Here is a 24,925-nt window from a genome sequence, read left to right on the forward strand (position 1 = left end):
TGAAAGCTTGCTCATTTAATATTGGATCATAAGCCTCATCAGCGAGTGGGACCTATAAAATGTACTGAGGGCAAAGGCTGCCGGCCACAGTGGGCAGCTGAGACCTCTTTGCATGGACCAGGTTGCAAGCTCAGGGATTGAAGCCTGCAGTTTCAAAATGCAAGATACTATGACTTCTTTTCTTTTTAAATAATAATCTCTTTTGGTCTTGTTCCTCGAGCTAAGAATGATAATGAGATTTTTATTCAAGACCAGTCTTTTGTTCAAGAAGCATGGAAAATTGCAGCTCTTGTGAATGAAGCCTGAAAGGAAAGGCTCAAAGAAAAACAAGTTTGCAACTTCAGCTACCCCAGTAATAACCAGCCAACACTAACTGTAGATATTTTATTCACCAAAAATAAGCAGAAAGTATGCCACGGTTCCTGAAAAGCACATCATGCCAAAAGAAGCCTTGATTTCTTACATGAGATGAAAATTATACTTCATTAGAAATTGTTTTTTAATAAAGACAGTATGTCTATAACATTTTTCACCTGACCTTGAAATGGCAACACACTTTATTCACTTTGGTGATCAGATTTCACTTCACAAAAAACAGAGAATAAATTTAATTTTCTCTTTTATAAACACACGCACACATACATGCAACTAATTTAAATGTGATTCGCTGCTATTTGAATACTACAGGTCCACCTCAGTATGCAGAACTGCTGCCAGCAAAGTATGATCTGCCCACTGAAGGCAAGACAGCATGAATGACAGAGGGCAAAAGAGATCTCATACAGCCACCCAGGTCTAAGAGCTGATACCTGAGCCAGGTTTTCTACCAGTCTCCTAATTTACGGCCACATGGAGTCTCAGTCTGCCAGGGAGTGACTGTATATGGTTGCAAAGCCATACTAAAACTTGCTTCACTGTAAGGAAGTTGTAAATACATTTCATTTGTAGCGCTCTTTGCTCAAAGCAATATCAAAGGGAGAAGCAGAATTGCAAGTTTTCAGGTAAGAAATATTTCTCCATTTTCAACTTGGAGGGTTCAAGATTGCAGTGAAGAACTGATCAGCAGTGCAGGAAAACTAAACTGGGGATGAATCAAATAGTCTAGAAAATTTTGGCTATCTTCAATTGAAATATACCAGTGAGAGGCATAAATATGGGTGACAGTGGTATAACCGAGCAGCAGAAAAGAAAGGAAACGTGTATATCCCTAGCTTTTGTCTGAACATAAATCTGGGTTTGTTTAAAACAAGCTTCATAGCCTTTACCTAATGCATCTTTGACTGCAAAGATGTTATACCAGAGCTAACATTCATGTTGGAAAGCATTAGCATTTTAAATAAATTATGGGGAGACTGGTCAAATTTCTCTCTGACATGCTCCTGAGTAACAAAGTGATACCCATCTTTATGACTGGTCATGGTCAAATAATTCCTGTTATGCCCCAGCTTTAATGACTGACTTTGTCAGAGAAAATTTGTCATCTTCAGCAACATCCATACAGGTAACATGCTAAACGCTTCATCAAAAACTAATTCTATACACAGGATTTCCAGGACCGTAATAAGGGACAATTCTGTCTTTTCTTTTTTTTTTGAAATGCGATGACTTCATCCTGGATGTTCAATGTAACACTGATTTGGTTTAAAGACTCTGTTTCTGGGACAAGAGAGAGGGATTTGGGCTTGATAATACCCAATGAAGTAACTTTAAAATATCTTCTCAGATGGAATAGCTTAGGATCTGGAGGAGTGGTGCTCACCTGAGATGCTGAAGACCCACAGTGGCACGCCTCTTGCCTCACTTGGGACATCTGAAGGTTAGACATCCAGGTCAGAACTAGTCACCGTGGGCTGCCTTTGTTGTTAATGGAAGAAATAGGTATGCCAAGAGAGTAAACAATTTATCTGAGAAACCTCAATTACAGGAAGATACATTATGTCCTGGAGGAACCTACCTCTCTCCCTTGGTGATAAAGTGGGGCTTGGGAGGACTGGCTCCCCTTTAACCATCTAACTTTCTGATATCCGAAGTTAGGTGATATGATTTTCATCCTTGGTTATTGTTCTTTCAGGTTAAAACACTACCAAGAAAGGTTATGTCTTGAACTTACTGTGGAGAGATCCAAATTGGCTATGCCAGATGAGAAACCATTTCAGAGACAAGTGTACCTAGCTCCAATTCACACAAAATGGGAAGCAAGATCAGTGCTTTCACTCAATATCTGTGCTTTCCATCTTTCCTCTGCACTTTGAGAAACAGTCTTCAATCATTTAAATCAGTTTTATGCCACTATGAAGCTTGATTTTTTTAAAAAAAATCATTTATACTAGTTTTATACTCTGATGACTGCAAGAAAATAAGATCATATTCAGGGAATTAGCCATGATTGTCAGGTTATGGCAGCATCAGGTCTTGAGATCTGCATCTGAACCTAACATCTCTTGGTTTTCATGAAACCAGAACAACATCTCTGGTTTCAGGAGCACCAAAAACTGATTAATGAACTCAGTTTAATGAAGATAGGATATGGGTACGGTTCTGCTTTATGAAAGGCTAAGACTAAGACGCCTTCGCCAGGGGAGGTTCAGGTTAGACATTAGGAAGCATTTCTTCTCAGAAAGGGTCATTAGACATTGGAACGGGCTGCCCAGGGAGGTGGTAGAGTTATCATCCTATCATCATGTTTAGGAAGAGACTGGACATGGCACTTAGTGCCATGGTCTAGTTGACATGGTGGTGTCAGGGCAGTGGTTGGACTCGATGATCCCAGAGGTCTCTTCCAACCTGATTGATTCTGTGATTCTGTGATTCTGTATTTCACAGTTTTGCAAAATCTAAGCCCAAACTCTCTCTAGATCTCTAAATGTGTGCTTCCTGCTCCTGAAGGTTTGCAGATAAGTAATAATTGTCTTCCTCAACGCAGGAGGTTAAATAAAGCAAGAGTAAAATTAATCATTATCAAAATTAAACATAAAGGAGAGGGAAGGGTGAAATTAAACATTTGAGTGGGATTATCTAGGTCAGAGTTGGGTATGTTAGCAAACCCCTGTTCCCTCCCTCTACTATGCCTTGTCAAACATACAGCATTTGCTCCAGTGACAAAAAAATTAACTGAATTTGTTTGTCTTAACAAATCAATTTAAACTAAACATCTTATTTTCGTAAAGCTTTAAGAAGTTTTCTGCAAACATGGCATCTGAACACACCGGCAATTTTACTGCTCTGCCAGGCCAGGCAGACCCTTTGACAAGCTGCAAGGATGAAGATTTCTTACAGGTGAAATCCTATCTCTCCATCCTTTATGGCCTAATCATCCTGGTGTGCTTCCCAGGGAACGTTGTGACAATTTTTGTTTACTTTGTCAAGATGAGGCCCTGGAAAAGCAGCACCATCATTATGTTAAACCTGGCTATCACTGACTTATTATATATAGCTACACTTCCTTTCTTCATACACTACTCTGCTAATGGAAATAACTGGATTTTTGGAGACTTCATGTGCAAGTTTATTCACTTTTGTTTCTACTTCAACATGTACAGCGGTATTATCTTCCTTAGCTGCTTCAGCATCTTCCGCTTTTTTGTAGTTGTCCACCCAATTAAATACTTTTTTGTTCAAAAACAGAGATGGGCAGTGGTGACTTGCATAGTAGTTTGGATTATTTCCCTGGCAGCCATCAGCCCCTTGGGCATCTTGATTGCCACGAGGCATATGCAGAACAGGACAATCTGCCCGGACCTGGCTACTGCTGAGGACCTTGACACTAGTCGGTGGTACAACTGGCTGCTGACAATATTTGCCTTCTTCTTGCCCTTGTTGATGGTAACTCTGTGCTACGTGTTCATTATTTACACCTTGGCCACTGGGCCCCACACACAAGCTTGCTACAAACAAAAGGCTCGCAGACTCGCCATTGTCCTCTTGGTGGTCTTCTACGTGTGTTTCCTCCCCTTCCATGTCTTTCGGGGGATTCGGCTGGAGCTCCGAGTACGACCAGTTAGCTGCCACTTGAAGAACACGATGCTTTTTATGTTTATTATAGCTAAACCTTTAGCAGCATTAAATACTTTTGGAAACTTAATGCTCTATGTAGTGACAGGAGGCAACTTCCAGCAGGCAATCCTCTCGCTCCTCAAGTTTCGGACAAACAAGAATCTGAAGTAGAAGAGATTGGTGCCATCAAAGAGTTATGGAGAAAGGGTCCAAGCCTGCCCTCAACAAGCCAGGCACAACCTCCCTGCCATCAGAGTACTCAGGTTAACTCTGCCAATGCCAAAGGAGAGTTAATCTGATCTGTGTTTTGGAGTTACAAACTGATCATCGAAAGAGAAAACTTATAATTCAAAATAAAAAGCTTTAAATAAAATACTAAAAAATTAAATGTGAAACTTCTCAGAAATTTCTCTGCATTTGCTTCCTGAATTCTTGATACTTCTTTTGGAGAATGGCCAACAGTTCCAGAAAAAAAGTTGCTTATTAGTGGCATATACAGATTCAGGGTGGGAGTAATTTAATTTAATTTTAGTAACTTAGAAGTTAAGTGTCTAGTCTAAGCTAGGTGCCTGACTTTGACTTGTTTCCTGAGCAATGGAAAGAGGTAAGATCCTCCAGAGAGCAATTCATCACAACTGTCTTAGACCTGTAGGAGGTTCATTTCACCTCCCTGGAGACATTGACAGGGTAGATGTATGCATATAAGCTAATCACCTTGTCCACCCTTTATAATTTCCCGTTATAGTGGAGAGAAATAAGCAGTTTTAGAGTCTTTTTCACTTAATTAATTCTTGATGCCTACATTTGGACAAGATGAATCATGACCTAGAAGTGCCTGTTTCTCTCCGTTGACCATAAAAGGTAAGTAGATTGGACACAGACCCAAATGTTCATGCCTGCCTTTACTCAGCTGAGGCCCAGGTCCAGCATCTAGTGTGATGGATCACTCTCCAGAGGTGGCTAAAAGGGGGGTTTATACAATAAGACCCTGTTCAGTGCCTTCAGTGATCACTTGAAGATTAACGGTGCAATGATACAAGACCACTCCTGTAAGGGTTTTCCATACTACTAACTGTGATTTCTGGATTAATTTTAGTCCAGAGGTGAGAAGTGAATGGATGCATAAATGTGCCAGATCCATAGAATCATAGCACCATGGAATGGTTTGGGTTGGACCTTTAAAGGTCATCTAGTCCAACCCCCCTGCAGTGAGCAGGGACATCTTCAACTAGATCAGGTTGCTCAGAGCCCCATCCAATCTGACCTTGAATTTTTCCAGGGATGGGGCATCTACCACCTCTCTGGGCACCCTGTTCCTGTGTTTCACCACTCTCGTCTCAAAAAATTTATTCCTTATATCAAGTATGAATCTACCCTCTTTTAGTTTAAAACCATTAACTCTTGTCCTATTGCTACAGTCCCTATTAAAAAGTATCTTTCTTATAAGCCCCTTTTAAGTACTGAAAGGCCACAATCAGGTCTCCCTGGAGACTCCTCTTCTCCAGGCTAACTAACCCCAGCTCTCTTAGCATGTTTTCATAGGAGAGATGTTCCATCTCTCTGATAATTTTTGTGACCCTCCTCTGGAACTGCTCCAACAGGTCCATGTCTCTCCTGTACTGAGGACCCTAGAGCTGGATGCAGTACTTCAGATGGGGTCTCACGAGAGCAGAGTAGAGGGGCAGAATCACCTCCCTTGACCTGCTGGCAGCGCTGCTTTTGATGCAGCCCAGGAGACTATTGGCTTTCTCAGCTGCAAGAGTGCACGTTGCTGGCTCATGTTTTCTTCATCCACCAGCACTGCCAAGTCCTTCTCCGTAATCCATAGACAATACAAAGTCATTTTTGCCCATTTCTTTACTCATTGAAGCTCTGCTTGGTCACACCAAGTGAGGAACAGCTTTGGGTAATAACACAACTGACAGGGAATAAGGGCTGTCTCATGTGGAAAAAAAAAACTGACTAGCAGGAAAATGTGAGTCCAATACTTGCAGATAGCATCTGGAGAGGTCCCAGGACCAGCTGAGGTGCCCTAGCCAACAGCAATACAAAACTATTAGCAACATAGTATTCAGAGCCCAAAAGTATGACCACAGAGTGAATTCTCCAATACTTTATTACAACAGCCTTATTTCATGTTTCATTACTTTTGCTCGCTCTCCACTCTGAAATGTTCATTAATCAAAGGTAACACATGCTGCTGCAAGGCTCTCATGTGGCCCTTCTCCTTACCCAGTCCCTCTATGCATGGCCTGGTCTTCAAGTGACCACCAGACCAAGATCACCAGACCACCATTCCCATTAAGCACATGCCTGAGTGACCGGCAGATAGCCTGTGACTCCTCTGTGGCAAGGGGAGCCCATTCGCTGCCTCTCCCGGGGCCAGGTAGGGGGGAACAACAGGCAACAGCAAGCTACAGGCTTGTCGAGGGAATGACAGGAGATAAGAAACCATCCCTCACATAGGAAGAGCAAGATGGGGAAAAGAAGAACAGCATTTGTCCAGGATAGGGTAGAAGATGGGCTGTGAAGGAAAAGTTCTGGCAGAAAGCAGAGGAGGAAGCCATTTTCCTGCAGAAATAGCCTGTTTGATTTTAATCCCCCCCCCGGGTATTAGTCAAGGCAAGTTTTAAAACTTCTGCACAATGCAGCATGATCATTAGCCATCCTCAAATTGTGGATGAGCTCTTTAGGTGAAGAGGGAAGCTCACCTAATGCAGACCTAGAGAGATGCTACATGAGGCAAACATCCAAAAAATATAAAGAAAATGCCTCCCATCCCACATGCTGCATTGGTTTTGCTAGTCTCCAAGGGGTAGCACCACCTTCTCTACCGCACTTAGAGTGCTGCTCACAATCGCTTGCTCCTGAGCCACCAGACGCATCTGAACCACCATCAGAAAGCAATACTGAACATGGCATCTTAGCTGTTTTTTTCAGTTTAGGGTATCCTATCAACAAACCACCAAGGTTTTTTTTTTTGAGCAGAACCAGGCTGCTACATTATCTTTTAAGCTTCTCCTGCATATAGACACAAAGGTTTCATTAACTCAGACTGAGTCCTACTTTTAACATGTACATCGTAGAAACACCACTTTCATCAGGTGTACAACATATGCTCCTCATTTGATCCCCATCTCTAAGGAGACAGAAATATCTGTATTTTTAGGATGCTTAAAGAGCCCAGCAGACGGTCCAAGCCCACCTAGGCAGGTAGCCTGGACTTACTACAGACCCGTACATGTGTCATGCGTGGGAGTACATAAGGGACAGTGAAATGGGGAGGGGAGGAAAACCAATCTCAACTTTGATGAGATTCTCTTCTTCTCTGAATGAAAATGAGCCCTCCCCCGCCACCACCCCCACCCCCCTTTTCCTTCCTTAATATTGTTTTCTTTTGCTCTGGCACCCTGTGCTCTGGGATACCTCTGCAGACCCCACAAGGAGCAGGAGATATGGGTCCACACGCCCAGCACAGCTGTGGGGAGGGAAAGTGCTGCACACAAAGACTGTATAGCAACCCACAAAACCAAGTAAGCTGGTTACATTTGGTTTAGAAGCGTAACCATATGAGGATTGACATACAAAATGCTCTTTGGTCATGCAGCAGTGGTGGAGGAGAAGCAGCTTCTCCCAATTTACCAACTGTGTCCATTCCTGAGGAGTAAACCTGAACCTCAGTTGCACATGCCATTGTTTAAGCACTATATTTAAAAACTGTGACTGCCAGTAACCTTTCTTTCTGTATATGTACAAATCCAATGCAAATAGCTATGTAGAATATCCCCACAGATCCATCAGCAGATTTCCACTTTATAAAACCACCTACCCAAACATTAACATCAGTGGCTGCTCATGGGTTTGCATATGCAAACCCTGAGAAACAGAGACAAGGATGACTTAACTTGCAAGAAAGCACATGCAGCAGGCTGAGAGCATGAAACAGGGGTTCAGGCATTAGCCACAAATTATATTGAAATTTTGAATCTGTTATGTAAAGCCTTCCCAAACTCCTGTGACATCTTCAGCCAGCATCACCAGGATGGTGGCAACGCCAAAATAAATCATGGGTTTGTATAGTAGAAGGAAATGAGGGTGTTAGGGGTTTCTGAAGTTTACCCAGATCCACCAATGGAGGGACAGCAGACGATCACACCAGTTTGCATGTTTTCTACTCATTACTGCATACCACGACCACAACAGAAGGTATAGTTCCCACTGCTCTTCAAAAGTGACTTGAGCGAGCTTAAGAAAGCAGTCCATTTAACTCAGTCACCAGGTCACTTGGGTGATTCCTCACCAGAGATATGGAAACGCAGGAGCAGCAGAAAAAGCCAAATGGCTGCATTTGTACCACCGTGTTTCTCCCTCACTACCCACAGCAGGGCTGAACTGAGTACATCAGCAGCAGTGGTTTGGCTTGTCCCAAAACCAGCAGAGCAGACAACCAATATGAATGCAGAGGTAGAAAACTTCCGCAAGAATCACCAGTGCAAACCAAACCTCCTCAACCTGAGCAAATGCAGGTGCCTGATTTTCAGGCTGGCTCTGGCATATTGGCTCCAGAGAGAGCAGGGGGTTTAGGGGTGTCCCTGAGCCTCACTTTTCACGTTACCTCCATCCAGTTCTCAAGGTGACCTCCCTCCTTCCCTGCCCAGCTATGGCTGCGTGTTGGAGATGAGGGCCTGGAGTTCGGGCACGGAGATGCTAGTGTTTTGGGAGACCATTGCTGGAGGCTGACATGCAGAGCCAAGAAAGGTGGCATGTGGGGATGAGTGAGAGCTTGCCACCCCCTGGGGGCTCCCAGCTGACAGCGATGACCCCTTGGAGACAGACATAGGGGTTCGAGGTCCTCCTCATACCTGCCCTTCCTTTTGTGTGTGATGGAGAAACAAGCCTGTTGCAGGCAAACATTTTCTTTCCCCTTCCTGCCTCAAAAAGAAGTGCAACAACAGCAAAATCTTTTCCTTACATGAGTCTCAGGCATGATTCCTAGGAAGCGTGCATTCAGAAAGCCAGGGCTGACTTATGCCATGAGGGGTCTTCTCTGGGAGGGATCAATATCACTGTGCAGCTCAGCCGAGGCTGGGGACATCCTGCCACCCACCAGCACAAAAGGGAGGGACAATCTGGCTATGAGCCTGGCATAAAGCCGGGTCAGTGCTGCTGATTCACCAATAAATCAGTGCCGGGAAAGTGTGAATGCTTGTTCTGGTCCCGAAGCTGATCAACCCTCCCATCTAACCAGAGAGAGTCACTTTATCTCCCTCTAATTATTTCCCCTGACACATTTTATCCTCTTAGAGTTACAAGCTCTTTGGGACAGATGTCTTAGTGAGTATTTGCACAGCAGGACCTGAATCCCGAATGGGCCCTCTTGGCATTATGAAAATTCAATCAAGGGCTTCAGCCATAAAAATGTAAACGATGCAGCTACTTATCATTTGTGCGTATAGAAACCCATAAACACACATATGCAGATACACACGGCCCGCGGAAGCAGTGCCTAATGCAAAAATATAACTCTCTTAAAATAACAGCGCTATGTTGTATTTAAGCCCCTTCCTTTGGATATGAATATATATTTTACTTGTTCCTTTTCTCTCCTGTAGCATAAAAATAGCGTGACACTGGGGACAGAAGCTGGCTGAACAGAAATCACTTTTTCAGGACAAAAAGCAATTGCTACAAAAGTAATTGAAGCAATGCACAAAATATTCTGAAGCAGTTTTCAAAAGTTTGTGGTGACATACTGGGTTAAATAAACATAATTTTTCAGATATAATTGTCTCCTGTAGACAAATTAATAAGGTTTTACTACTGATTCAAAGACTAGTCTGTAAGTGTGCTGCTTTATTTATATTTAAGGTCGGTAACACCTCGCTATTGAGCATCTTTTTTTGTGCCATGGAAACAAGCTGTATTTGCCTGTATGGCAAATGATAATGTTCTGTACCAAAATGGATTTGGATGTGTATTCAGGGGTAGGCTATTCAAGTCTGGGGTATTTGCTTGTGTAAATTCTGGTGTAAATTGTGATGTAAATTTCGCTGTTAAGGTGTGATATTTCAAGACGATTGCGTTGGTCATTTCTGCACTGCAAAATTGAGTGTGTCTCACTGTCCAAGCAGTTTAGGCTTATTCACATACTTAGAATACAAAGAACATTCTTATCTGACCTGTTTTAAATATTTATCTTACATTACATTGAGCTGTATCACCCTCTTAAGGTGAGTATTTTTGCCTCACTTACTACAAAGAAACTGTTTTTTTCTCCTTTGAAAAAAATAGAAGTGTCTCTCTGTCATCCCTTTTTGTTTTATTTTAAATTTTCTTTTTTTCTTAGCAGTCATTCTGGGTAAAACTTCCTCAACTAACTCCAGATAACATATAGGCCTAGCTCTGAGATAGCTGTCCAGAGTGTTTTTATAGTCAGCAGGGAGAAATGGCGGCTTGGAGGGTCCAGTTGTTCCCCCCAAAGGGGGCCAGATGAACTGTGCCTTAGAACTGCCTGCACAGGGAGTCAACAGTGTCCACACTTCTGACTTCAACACCTAGGCTTTGGCATGAGAGACCTGGTCCACTGTGTCTCATCTGTAGGTTGATTGTTATTTCTATATGAAAAGTTTGGCAAAAAAAGAAGTGTAGGTTTTGATTTTATGTCAATTTTTTAAACTATATCTGCAGGGCTCTTTAGTGAATTTTTACAATGTCCTCTGGATCATCATTATCTTCAGGTAACCTAGTTTAAGTCTGGATTATATTCACGTGCCTTGCTAAAGGAGAGGCTACAGTTATTCAGAAAAGAAGAATATAGAATATCCTATATGTATCCTCTGTATGTACTCTATATATTGAGAGAACATGTAATAGAACACGTGGAATTGTGAAGAAATAGAAATAAGTGTAAAAACCTTTAAGGACAAGACACAGCTCAAATACATAGTACGTGGGAGCTGGGATGCCCCAGGCTCTGCCCCCATGTCCAGTCCTCAGGGAGCATCCCACCCTCCCTGCACACACCCATGGGGGAATACACCCCAATTAAGGGGTTGATTCACTTGTGTGAGCCAGGTGTTGATGGGACCCCGCTGCGTGGGGGAGTGTAGGGCAAGCCAAGGAAGGGAAATGTGCTAGGATTTGGCTTTGGGCATCAGAAAGTAGCAAGAAGGGAACTGGGAAGGATGAGAAGAGCCCTTTCTAGAGCTAAAAAGAAAGAGCCTAGTGAGTTACAAGGAAAAAAAAATGAGCTTACAGGATTCAAAAAAAGTATGAAAAGTTATGAGCAAAAAATAAATAAAATAAACAGGCAGGGAGACATCACAAGGGAAGAAGAGAAAGACTCCAGTGTGTTAACATAGGTGCAGGCACACACACACACGTGCACACACAGGGTTAAGAGCACAAGAAGCTGTTCAGAGGGGTTGCTTATGCCCAAGCCCTCTTCGTGCACAATTGAAGTGTCACTGCTCTGTACCTCTCCAAACTTTCTGAGTTATTGGAGAACTTTTCTGAACAGCCCTTAGAGAAGCTTGTCCAAAAAGGATTTTTCATTAGACCCCTTTAATTTGCCATAGCTCTGAGATGGGACATGCTGTGACTGACACCCTAAATGGGGCATTAAAAAAATATTAAGGAAATTCAGATGTACAATTTATGGGAGATTCCTGCCTGTACTGTAACTAAACTATTAAAGTTCTTCATTAAACTTCTGAAGCACGTAATTTTCGGCAGCAAAATTGAGGGACTGCCAAGTGCTTGAGAAATATAGGTGACACGGAGATTAAAATGAGTGGCAGCTTGCAGGATGACAGCTGCTGGAGAGATATCTTCACAGCCTGTGGAACCTGCTCCTGAACTGACAAGCATTAACGCTCATTCCTAATACCTAGTAAAATCTAAGCTACACGTGTAGTTAAAAACTAACACAGCTGAAAATTTGTCTCAAGTGCACACAAGCAATCCCCACATCAAAGGATACGATATAAAAATGTCCTCCATTTACACAAGAATAAGCAACATAATGGCTTAAACAAACTTTGCAAGAAAAAAGAGAGAGCTGGAGGGGTGTATGTGACTTGTTCCTCATGTCATGAAGCCTTCACCGTGTCTTGTTTATCCAGCTGTTTTTACAATGTCCATTTGACATTACATTTGTCCTTCAAAATTTACAGAGGCATGCCTACCAATCACAGCAACAAATTAGGAGGAGATTAGAGACCCCCTTATCTACTCACAGGATCCGTTTTCAAATAATCTGCCCTAGCTCTTCATAATCTAAATTTATTCAGGCAATCAAAAGGGCTCATAAATACAGGTTATTCTGATAAATTATCCCATCTTGCTTACAGTGTTGTTTCCCGAAGGGAATTGTGCTTTTCCTCCACCCTGGGGACTCCTGCGAGATCACAGGCTGGAGAGACCCCTCTGCAATCCAGCCCAGCAGGTTGTGGGGTTCATTGCAACCACACACAGAAATCCATCTGCTCAGGATGGGACCTAACATGTGCCTATAGCTCAGAGAGTGGAAAATCAGTGGCCAAAACGTTAAGTCTCTCCATTCCCCAGAGGAGAAAAGCAGGTACCTTTGAAGGCTGGGGGAGGAAGGGCCCTCTCTTTATCCATCCAGAGCTCTGACGCATGGTCTGAGCTCACCCACTTGGTCCTCTCTCTAGTTCATGAAAGGAGACAGGCATGTCTGAAGGGATTTGTTTCCTCCTAAGCCAGCTAGCATGAAGCACCTATGGAGTCTCATTTCCAGGCACCTGGTCATCCGCAGGTTACACATCTGCATGCAGACACTATTGGGGAATCATAGAATGGTTTGGGTTGGAAGTCACCTTCAAAGATCATCTAGTCCAACATCTTTCACTAGATCAGGTTGCTCAAAGTCCCATCCAACCTGACCTTGAACACTTCCAGGGATGGGGCATCCATAACTTCTTTGGGCAACCTGTTCCAGTGTATTATACATACAGGGAAGCTAAGCTGGTGGTGACTACATCACCCTCAAAACATACCAAAAGCCCAGACCTTGGACTCAGTCTGATGAATACAAGGCCACTTCAGCCTGAGTATGTCTTGCAAACAGGCATAACTCACAGTCCATGCAGGTGGACAGGGTCTTCAGTGTCTCCCTGCCATTCCCAGCTGCTGTGAGAGCCACCGGCCAGCTCCCTACCAGCTTCTTCACCTCTCCCTTCCTCCCAAAAGTCATGCACCGGGAACACCTTCTTTTTCCCTGGAGCCCCTTATTTTCAGGTTTACCTTCATCATTTGCTTGCATACCCATGTGATCCCTTTTACTTCTATTTTAAGATGAAGATTTACTTATTATTCAGCTTTCATTTCTGAGGCAGTGGTCATTTGTCACAAAGTATGTATGTTTTTAAATATTACCAAGTGGTTGTCACCCTCACTTGTCTGATAGAGGGTTTTCTGATGCAGACTAACGGCACTGGAGATGACTAGGGCTACCACTGCCACCCCTTGCCTCACCACTGAGACAGCATATTTGAGTATAACTACTGACTCTATGGCAAGGTCAATGGAAAAAGGACCAGAGCAGTGATGAATACCGATCCATGACAGCTCCCAGCTAGTGCCAATATCTTCTTTCATCCCTTTCAACAGCTTCACCAGGACTTGTTTCTCACACATGCTTTGCAATCACCAGTGGCAATGGTTATCAGATGTGCTTCTCAGGCATGTGGAAAGTACTGTGCCAAAAGCACCTCTCGGAGGAAAAGAGTTTATTTACCTTATTCTGGGTGGAGAAATGTTTTGTTAAATATGGCTGCAACTGTCATAGGATAATTAATGTACATATCTTCTATCCGTGACTATTATTTAAATAAACACTTGCGTCTACCCCCAGAATTGCACAACAGTTACGTGGATTTGTCACCAAGAGGAGATAAATGAATCCTATCTTCAAATTCATGATTAATGTGCTACCCTAGAAAACCAAATGCTAAATTTAATTAGCTCCTGGACTAATTGCTTGATTTTATTTAAAAAAAAAAATCTTCTAAAGCATTCTTAGCCAAGCATTTGGGAGACTACTGCTCATCTGAAAAGTACTAATGAGCCACCAGCAGAAGATAAAGTCAACAGCAGACCTGGTGCCTGGGCATGCAGACTCCCTCCGGCACAACACCGGAGTACCACGGCCAGGCTTGCTTACACTACTGCAACAGAGAGATCAAATGGCTCTTCTTTTGGTAAGAAACTGAACTTGGGGGTTGACCAAAAGAGTCACAATAAACACAGGACAAACTGATATTGGATTCACTCGTATGGACTCAAACACTCAGGTAAGTATGAGTGAGCAGCATGATACTGCCCAGACAAGAAAACCTGTGGTCTAAACAGAGGCTACAACTACACTGATGTAAATATGGAAGACAGCTCATATTTAAACCTGGTTTTAGTCCCACTCTCAGTGAGATTTAGTTAACTACTTTACAGAAATGGGATTCTGGTAAATATCTCCATGTATATTACGTAGGTAAGAATTTTAACATGGAGCTTTTTCAGCCAGTAAGACTTTTCAGTTTGATAATTCTGATAAACACTATTAAATTATGACAAAACAGTAAAGACAATACATTTATTGAATACTTTTTCATATCAACCCTAACAGGACTTAAGAGTTGTCAGGGCTTAGTAAGCCTGAACATTTAAGTAGCCGAAGGAAAAAGGAGACCAGAATCAAGTCTGCGTGCTCAAACCAGGAATGAGTATCTAGGTATACCGAAAGGGGCAATATTGATTTTTTATTTTAATCAGTTGTAGTTTTAATTAGTATTTCAGTGATCTGCAACCTCACAAAATGGAGTTTTGTTCACTGCAGGCTCTTTTTGAGGTGTTGGGCACCGTTGGTAACAGTACAAATTTGGCTCTTCTGACCTGAACCTTTGGGCTGAAGCGTGAGCTGTGGCACTCTCTGCAGTGGCTAGAGGGCAACCCCACCCCAGTCCCTCAAAATTCACCTGACTCCAGGAGCTGGGGCTGAGAAACAACCAACTAACCTCTGATTCCCTGTTCCTCCCCAAGCCTAGAGGCAGTGTCCTGCACTCATCTCAGTGCAGAGGTGATGGATGATGTCTATGGTTGACAATATCAAAGTGAGACACTACAGCAACGGTCTACAGAAACCGTCCTCCACCAGTGTTGTGAAAGAAGCCAGCCCTAAGATACAATCACCATCTATGCAATGCTTAAGATAAGCTGCCGTTTATATACCTTATCCAAATTAGCTCCTACTGGAGCGGAAAAGATGCACAAAGCCTCAGTGCAAGACAGGGAGCCTGGCTGTTCCCAGTGGTGTACTTCTTGCAGTTTGTAACATACATTAGCAGACAAGAAGAGTCAATGAATTCATGTATCCACTGTAAAAGCCTGATCTCACTCCTGACTTTTTTTACCAGAAGCACTTTTTGTCAAGTAATAAACATCCCTCTAATTAAAGGCTACAGCCCCAGTCCTGAGCTGCACCCTACGCACCCCAACAGTATTGAGGGCTGCAAAGTTCAACTTGCACATGCAGCCACCAGGTAGGTGTTTATTTGTTGCATAGTTACACAACCTGCACATTTATATCAAACCCCTGGTATTTCAAACAGAAAAATCAGTTCAAGATCCCTTTCAAAAGCAAGCAGGACAAGAAAGCAAAGCAGAGAAAAAAAACAGAACCACCCTGTGCCACACCGTGTGCAAGGAGCCGTGAACCTGCACAGTGCAAGAGCTGGAGTGTTTTTAACCCATGGGATATTCAGCTACAGATTGGACCCTGCCAGCTGTGAATAGCCTTTACCTCTCAACTCTTTGGGACTGAGAAAGTTATTTAGGTGGCATCTAACCCAAAGCCAGCGGATTTTAGCTCAAGGTGCTGTCCTTGTCAGAAAGATGGGCAATGTCCTCAAGAAATTACTGAAATTGAGAAGCAAACAACAAAATATCCCCAGCTCCAGCTCCTTCTGCCAGTCTGTTCCTCACTGTCGTTCCCATCCTCTCCCTGTGCTCTTCCTTCTCATGTCACAAATACTTTGAACATTTATTTAGCCCAAATACCGAAGAATTGGAGCATAACAACAGGAGCAGGAACACCACTATTTTTCTGGTCAGTAATTCAGTTCCTTGGATTGTCTGGATAAACTACGCAGCCTTGAGAGTATTTATCCACTTGGGAATAGGATTACAGCCTCATAAAACAGTACAGCACTTCTATTATCACCTAAATAAAGCTGCCATCATTCTGGAACAAATAGGTGGAAGCAGTCAGTCACCGAGTATCCAGAGCTGAAGCGAAGAATAATAAACTGACATACAGTTCTTAAGAAATTCTTCACAAGGAGGCAGATTTAATGCCCTGAGAGCTGGGCTTTTGCACACACAAAACCACACATCCTTCTTTTTTATCAGCGTCTTATCTAAAGCACTGAGGGCTCTGTAAAGACGGGATCCAGGTGCAATGCTTTCTGAATAGCTGATGATGACAATGCATCCACCATATTATCCTCTCTCGCAAGAGCACGCCTGAGAAGTTTCTCAGCATTTGTAAGCAGAAAAGGAGCTGGTTTAGTTGCAGCTGTCCAAGATTGTACCTGGTCAATACAAAATCCTGGCTGATTAGAAACATCTCACTGTAGGTTTCGGCAGCTTGTGGTGGAAAAATGAGCTAGTGAAGATAAGTTCTTCCACCATGTCAGCTGGACCCTGTTTTGACTTCACTGCTGAGCCACCACGAGCAATGAATAAGTCACACAGAATCACAGAATGGTTGGGATAGGAAGGGACCTCTGGAGATCATCTAGTCCAACCCCCTGACAAAGCAGGTTCACCCAGAGAACATTGCACAGGGTCGTGTCCAGGCAGGTTTTGAATATCTCCAGAGAAGGAGACTCCACAACCTCCCTGGGCAGCCTGTTCCAGTCCTCTGTCACCCTCAGAGTAAAGTTGTTTTTCTTCATATTGAGATGGAACTTCCCATGTTTCAGTTTGTGTCCGTTGCCCCTCATTCTGTCACTGGGCACCACCAAGAAGAGTCTGACCCCATCCTCTTGACACCTGTCCCTAAGGTATTTGTAAATATTGATAAGATCCCCCCTCAGTCTTCTCCAGGCTAAAGAGACCCAGATCCCTCAGCCTCTCCTCATAAGAGAGACGCTCTAGTCCTCTAGTCCTCTGATCATCTTTGTAGCCCTCCGCTGGACTCTCTCCAGTAGTTCCTTGTCTTTCTTGAACTGGGGAGCCCAGAACTGGACACAGTACTGCAGGTGTGGCCTCGCTAGTGCAGCATAGAGGGGGAAGATAACTTCCCTAGATGCAATGAAGTCATTTTAACTTCATAGTGTATGTGTAAAAGGGGACAGGCTCATCTTCGCTAAAATCTTTGGTCAAGTCCCTATAGACAGTGATTTGTAAGTGTGATATGCAGTCACAATTTTTTCTCCTCTGGGTATGGGGATGGAACCATTCACCCCATAGTCACTATGGGGGACCAGGCGTTTGCAAAATAAGGATGCACAACCCATTTAAAAGGCCTGTTAGCAAAAAGACCAGCTCCTTTTATTTTCTGGAAATGCTCACACACCTGTTTCACAAGGATCATCAAGTAAGACCTGCCTTCAGGACCACGTCACTGTGGAAAAATAGTATCATTTAAGGCCTAGCATCACTGCTCCCACACTCATATCTTCAGCATCTAAGGGCTTAGGAAGAGGTAGGCTTCCCTCACAAGGACCAGCTCAGCCTGTGCACAGGCACCAAGAGGGGACATGTCTGCTCCTGCCTCCCTCTGCCATCTCCCCGCTTCCAGCCCTTTGCTCCTGCCGCTTGCCTTGTGCCAGTGAGTGACAGACCCTCTGTGAGCCACTTTCCCTCACATAATTGCAGAGAACTACCTCAGAAAAAGCCTCAACCTGTGTAATTTTCTGCTGTTGCAGTCAATTGAAGCAGCTCACCCAGGAGTTTGAATAAAAGCCTACCCTGCACAAGCTGGTAGGGAGTATAGCGAGAAGAGCAGAGACACACAGGGGAGAAGGGAAAGGGATAAAACCTCCCCTCACCAGCATCAAAAAGCAATGAGGAGCCATGAAATTGGCCCATCTGTCTGTGGAGAGCGACGTGAGCAAGCTGGGACAGTCCCCAGGCGAAGGATGGGGATTTCTGCTGTACACAATAAGGCGGTGTCACTCCTGCAAGCAGCACCATTGGGATCGGTACCAGACAGCAGTGTCCACTTTGGGTGCCCACACTTCAAAGGGATGTTAAACACAGGTTTCAAAACACAGTCACAGGAGCAAACATACCAAGAAACCCCTGATGTTCAACCTGTTCAGCTTAACAAAGAAGGGGCGATGTTGGGTTAGTCCCATTTTAGGTGTAGCTTCATGATGAAATCACTGCTAATAGAAAATTCTTTAGTCCAATGAAAAAATGCATAACAAGCACAGCCTCTGGGCAGCAAACAGAAACTAAATTAATTGAGATTCAAAACGAGGTGTGCAGACACGGTCGATTCCCCAGTATTCAAGGTGTTTAAATCAAGGCTGGATGCCTTTTTAAAGGCCGTGTCATAGCTCGACAAGAAGTTACAGGCTCAATGCAGCAATCTCGTGATGCAGTTTTATGGTGTGTAATACACAGCCCCTTCTTGCCTTTAAAACCGCTGGAGGACCAAAATCCACAACAAAAGGTGGTCCTGTTGTTGCACTGGTGCATCCCCTGCAGTGCACTGGGCTCCTACGAGCCAAGCTGCACTCAGACCAGTGTGTGCCCAGCTCTGCTCCCCAGCAGGGTGAGGGAATTACATACTCTAAACTGGTAAATCTAAGGAGCTGCCTGGACAGCTGTGCACGCTGGTGCCGCTGCTGCAATGGGTAACACAAGCAGAGCCAGGGCCAGACCTGGCCGCCCTGGTCTCGGCAGGCATCACGTGCCCCCATAGCAGCATCCTGCTCCTCCCTCTTCCCAACACTCTTGCCTCTTGTTGGTTTTGCTGCCCTCACTTAGCACCTTTTTGTTTTTCAGCTATGGAGGAGATCACTGCTTAGAGTCTGAACTGCAGAGGTTTGCCCTGTGAGGCACACACTGCAGGCCCATATGCAACATGCAGCTGGGACTCTGTGTGTGTATGAGACATGGGGCGTGAAAAAAAGTGGGTACAGAAAAGGCCAGTGCTGCTGAAGCATGAGGGGTAGGAGATGGAAACCATGCCACAGACCCCTTCTCCCAAGGTGCATACCATGAGCATCTTCAGTAGGAACAAGCAGCCTCTCTCTTTCCCAACACTTCCCATACTCCAGCCAGGATGGTGACTGTCCTTTAGTGCTTTGTAGTCCTCTCGAGTCTCTCCAGTTGGCATATGTGAGGTTTGATTCTACTTTCAATGTTAAAGTAGTATTTGAGGTGTTTGATCAAGCAGACATGGTTTGCAAGTTGCTATGTGCTATAAGGTGTAAGTGGTGTCCTGGTACAAGTTACTGGCCAGCAGTCCCCAGCTGCCAAAGGGGACACAGGAGAGGTGGAGCAGCCTTGGAGAGCAGGTGTCAGACACTAATAGTGAGCCCCATTCCACACATGCTTTCTCTTCCCTGTGGCAAAGGGTGGGCCAGCAGCAGGCACTCTCCAGCCTAGAGGCCACCCTACATTCTTCACCCTCCCCATCCATCCCAACAAAGCCCTAGTCGATTGGTTTTTTTCCAGACCTCTAGTCACACTTCTCCATACTTATCCCCATCCTATTTTAAGACCCAAAGAGCTCAGCTTACCCTTGCAGCTTTAACACAGCCATAACAAGCTCCAGCAGCACAATGCCCATTTAAAACCATGTTTGCTCCTGCTGCCTGACAGATGAGGTTGTGGCAGCATTGTGGGATATCAAGACATCCAGTGGTCACTCTGGTAAATCAGCACTTCTTTCTGAGATCTCTCTCCCCGATTTAAGGCCCCAAAAAGGCATAGGGGTGACCATGTCTTCCTTTGTGCTGGAGCAAGGCGAGTGCATGATCACCTACCAGCGATAGCGCCATACTCCAAGCAAGCAGACCTCAGCTCATTCCAAAAACTATTTGTTTGTAAACATGTTTAGCCAGCAAGGCAATAACTCATTAAGGCAAACAGCTACCTGCTAATTGTACCTTGGGAGATGGAGGTGCTACCCAAGAGCATCAAGAGAAGACTGATGTGCCCCGTGAATACATGGACTTTGCAAGGATTCCCTCTTTTCTCTCTCTGTCCAGCTCCAGCAGAAGCGCAGAGACACAGGGACCTGGGTGCTAACAGGGCTTAGCAGCATCACTGAGTGAGACCTAGTGCAGCTCCTTGCTGGAACAATCGGCCTCCTTGATTTCCACGGCTACTTCTGGGGAAGGCATCGGTGCTTTATTGAGCATAAATGCAAGAAGCGCAATTAAAGAGCAAACTTAGGAGCAATGATATCAGGACCAGGATATATTTAATTTTCTCCAAGGACAGCCAGTGATATAACCAGAATTATTACTCACTGTTTTGCAGATGAACTCTTCTTTCAGAGCCTGCAAGGTAGAGGTTGCTTTCTTGAGTGCTGAATTCACTCCACTCCCACTCATGTCAGCAGCTTGACTAGCAGCTGATTTTTAAGTCTTTTAGCCCAAATTGCCTTTTTCTCCCCTCGCAAGTGCTCTTGCTGGGGAGTCTTCCTGAAAAGCACAGCAAGAACTAGATTGCTTAGGTTTACAACAAATCGGGAGAAAATGAAGTAGGAGCAACAAGGCAGCTGCTCCCCATCAAACATAGCAGTAAGGACCTGCCTGCCAAGGAGACTTGAGTTTCTCATCTCCTCAAGGATGATGGGGACTTCAAAAGCCTCTTTCCTGGAAATGAAATAATAGTTCTGCAGTCATCAGCCTTAGCGTATGGTCTTTGGATTTGATGTGTTTCATTAATAGGCAGATACAGAAGAACAACGTAATTTTACCAAGAATTGGAAAAATACCCAAAGATAAAGCTTTCATTTAAACACAAGTCCTTAATTTTAGCACAAAGCTACTATTCCTCTATGCTACAAGGACAGTGCTATGAAGTTACCACTTCTGTATTTTCATATGTCACTTGTCTGTGTGGCACAGCACTGAGCCCAAACTATTGCTTTTCTTTAACCTCACCACTGTCTGTGTGATTATCCCTCCACCTCCAGGCTGTGCCAAACCTTAGCACATGGCTTGAAATCCTCATGGTCCCTGAGATCAGAGGACATTGGGCAAGAAAAAAACAGCCTCCCATCCACACTGCAAAAGCAATGATATGGAGTAATGGCAAAACTTAGGTAGAGGGGCTGGGTGGCTATTGGGAATGTGACCCGACTTTGGAGCTAGCACACCTTGCACACAGGCCTAGAGAGAAAGATGTGATGCCCTAAGCATCTCCATTTCCAGCAGAGGAAGAACTGGGCTGCTGTAAAGACATCCAGAGGTTGATCCAGTCCAAGTAAGAGGAAATACTAGGCACTTCTGTCCTCTTACGATCTGGTTTGCCTATGCATTTTTAAGCAGAGGCATCTAATGCAGCAGGGCCACCTTCTTTAGATGACAGATAGCATGGACAGTTAGGTAGTGATCACTTTCCCAAGAGGAGGGGAGGGGAAGCTGGGCTCTCTCAGTTTTAAAAATGCCGGCAGCCAGGAGGTGTCCTGTTCCCTTGGCCCTGGGGTGTTTTGGAGAGAGGGACACCGTCCACATGTCCCACAGAAGCTGGATGCTGCTCAGCCTGAGAGCCCAAAGCAGACTGCTCATCCAGGAAGGGTGGCTGCTGGGGTGTGAGTTTTGCACCAGATCCCCATTGAATTGGAGATGGTCCTGGCAGGAGGGACCACTGGGCCGGAGCAGAGGGCACAGCACCTGGGCTAAGCACTGGCTCCCTTCTGCATCTGTTGTTTTTGTCCTGGTTTCCCTTCAGCCTGGTGCACCAGGCTGCAGGTGACCATGCTTCTTCGCGAGTGGCTTGGATGCCTCTGCCTCAGCAGCAGCAGCCTCTGATGAGCCAGAGGACAAGGTGAAAGGCTGGAGGGGTGGGGAGAAGGTTCTGCTGTCCAATTTTAATCTGCAATTGCAAAGCTGTCAGCCTCTAATCCCAATTTAAGCAGACTGGCTCCCACCTTTAGTAAGAGAAGGTGAGGAACAGCTTCTTAAACTGCCTCTCATCTATGTCTGTATGTGAGCATTTTTAGCCCATTGCACTGCAAAGTCAGATGTTAACGGTGATTTATGCTAATGTCTCGGATATGGCATGGAGAAAGCCTGGGATCAGTGGCTGGACGCCCACCGCAGAAAGCCAAGGGGCTTAAGAAGCTGTCCCCATTCAGGTGTGAAGTTCCTCCTTCCTCCTGTCAGTGTAAATACCTTCTGTTTCAGCACAACAACAAAACATGTTCATTTAAACTCTGCGAGTGCGGCCAGGAGAGGAGCCTTTGGACAATTAGGCACGGCTCAGAGAAGGCTTAAGTGCTTTAGTGCCTCTTTGCCATTAGTGGCTGCCTCCCAGCTGAGACGTGGGGTCTGTCTGTCGGTTAATTTGGATACAGCAATTAGAGGCTGAGAGCTCTGCTGGGCTAGATCCCAGCCCCAGTGTGCGATGTAGATTTAACTATAGCTGTGTTTCTGGCTTTTGCGGTGAAAAAAAGACATTCTCCATTGAAAACACCAGGTTAAATTTTATACACTTTATTTCCATCAAGGGTCTCTTGGTAATGGGTAACATTTGCCCAGATAAGAGTGCTTGGTACTTCTCCAGATCTGAGGAGACCTGCATTTGAGCTGAAATTAAAAGCTGGTGACTTTAATGTTTGGGTCACTTTTGAAAGAATAGTTTTTAAAAAAAAAAATCAGTGTCAGAACTGCTAGAAGAACTTGGGAGAAGAAGTCGCGGTATAAAAAGTACATCATGATACTTAAAAGGTCACCTTGGTCACCTTAAACAAGGGAATGTTTTGGGGATCGGTCCCCTCCGCATGAAGCTGGCTGCACATCGGCGGGGTGCAGGCACAAACCTGATTTCCAGGAGGGGGAGTGGGAAGGAGGAAGGCCCACAGGGCCATTTTGCTAGACAAAAATCTGTGGGAGAAGCCCCAAGTGTGGCAGGGCTTGGCAGCAGCACGCTGCTGGGGTAGGCAGGGGATCGGGGAGCAGGGACCTCCGGGTCCCCTCACCACAGGCAAGAGCATCCCCACCACAAGCAGCCCATGGGTGTCCTCAGAAGATATCTCCTAAGCTCATTTTCTACTGGCATATTATCTTCCTCTGTGAAGATGTGTCTGTTTATCGAAAGCATAGACTGTTTTCTAAATCCTTCCTAGCTCACTGCAAACAGCTTCACCTGGTGTCTCAGCCCTTCACCCACCAGGTGCATGTGATTTTTTCCCTTTCCAGCTTCTAGCCAGCCCCCTCTGAGGATATAAGGGCTTCTGTTTTTTTTTTCATTTAAGCAAGCTTTTGCTAAGAAGAGGTATCTGAGGCATGCATAGGCTGTTCTTTAATCCTTTACCTCCCACACTTCCCTCTTTTCTTAAACCAAGCTGTTAATAAGAATGCAGATTACTGTAGCCAGAATTTATAGCAAGAATTTGCAGTAGCCAAATATAAATTTTAAAAAGTGGCAGCAGCATGATCAAACCACAGCTCTGCTCATCAACATTCCTACAGTATGTGTTTTCCACAGTTTACCTACCACAACTTATAGCCATAGATGCAGCTTTAAATGAGTAGGCCTGTTTTTAAGGATTTCCTGTGTTATAACTGACAGCATTTCATATCTCAGTGTATTTAAATCTACACTAACTGTGAGGTCCCAAAGTGATTATCACATGTAAATGGCAAAAAAAAAAGGAAAAAAAAAAAGTGAATCACCCCACGAGTCCTACTGAAAATGGAGAATGCAAGTTCATCTCTGTATAGTGTCAGTTCAGGGAGGAATTGAGTGACTGGGTGTCCCCCTGAAATGGCAACCACAAGATGGAAAGGCAGAGAAAGTGCTTTTTCTTCTTCATCAAGAAGAAAAGTTTGATCTGGGTTTGAAAGACACGCTCTGGTTGCCCTTGGCTGCTTTGGGATGTCACAGCCCCATTGAGGACGTGGGGTGGGATGCCAGGGAGCAGCGAGCTGCCTGAGAAGCAGACAGGAGGGTATAGAAATGGGGACAGCCTTATGTGTGCACACAGGAGTAGGCACCGAGCACCGCATAACATGAGCCCACATCAGGTTTAGAACATGGAGTTAGTAGTAGGGCAAGCCAGGATGGTGCTCGATTGCTTTGCGAACTCACAGTCACCTGTCTGCCTCTTCAGCGTCTGTTCAGATGTCTTTTATTCCTCTTTTCCTCAGCCTTTTCCTGCTCAGACTCATGGTGGCACAAGCCCCATCGATGATGGTGGTCAGACCAGTGCCCAGGATGCTCCCGAGGCTCTGTGGACCCCGAATCTCCCTGCTGGGAGGGATGTCTGGAGGTGGCTGCAGAGGCTCAGGGCTCGGTCGAGGGAGAGCCCCACCATGGCCACCGTGTGTCTGTCAGAGGATGCCATTACCTCCTTCCTGCTCCTCTTGGTGCACGAGGTGCAGCACGGTGGGAAACCTGTCACTGCAGCTGGCACTGACCCCGAGGGGCAGAGGGGTTTCTGCACAGCACCATGGCCGCTGTGCACGTTCAAAGCTCCTCTTGTGCCGAAACCTCATCTGGGATCACTTCATCTCAGCTTTTCCTCCTCACCTAGATCGTGAGTGGGAGCCACAGACAGATGTGTACCATCCCCGAGAGCTACTGCACAGCTTGGCCAGGTGGAACTATCCTGCTATTTGGTTTTATTTTAATGCAAAATAGCACAGAAAGTATCTTTCAATGGTAATTTACCAGAGCTATGTCTTCAAAGGTACCTTCCTGGGTCAGTAGCTTACATATG

At 44.8% G+C, this 24,925-nt stretch overlaps 1 protein-coding gene across 1 annotated transcript; it reads left to right on the plus strand.

Annotated features, from left to right (window-relative positions):
* The first annotated feature begins 3,189 nt into the window (after window positions 1–3,189).
* On the plus strand, window positions 3,190–4,233 carry LOC137660573 (2-oxoglutarate receptor 1-like). The gene has a single exon (XM_068395472.1). It carries the CDS (start codon window positions 3,190–3,192, stop codon window positions 4,162–4,164), a length of 975 nt encoding a protein of 324 aa, XP_068251573.1. The 3' UTR covers window positions 4,165–4,233.
* Window positions 4,234–24,925: the final 20,692 nt, after the last annotated feature.

This window comes from Nyctibius grandis, chromosome 2 (assembly GCF_013368605.1).
Source record: "Nyctibius grandis isolate bNycGra1 chromosome 2, bNycGra1.pri, whole genome shotgun sequence".
Classification (NCBI taxonomy): Eukaryota; Metazoa; Chordata; class Aves; order Nyctibiiformes; family Nyctibiidae; genus Nyctibius; species Nyctibius grandis.

Excerpts from the sequence above, each read along its gene's own strand:
- LOC137660573 (XM_068395472.1), top strand. The coding sequence starts at position 3,190 with ATGGCATCTGAACACACCGGCAATTTTACTGCTCTGCCAGGCCAGGCA.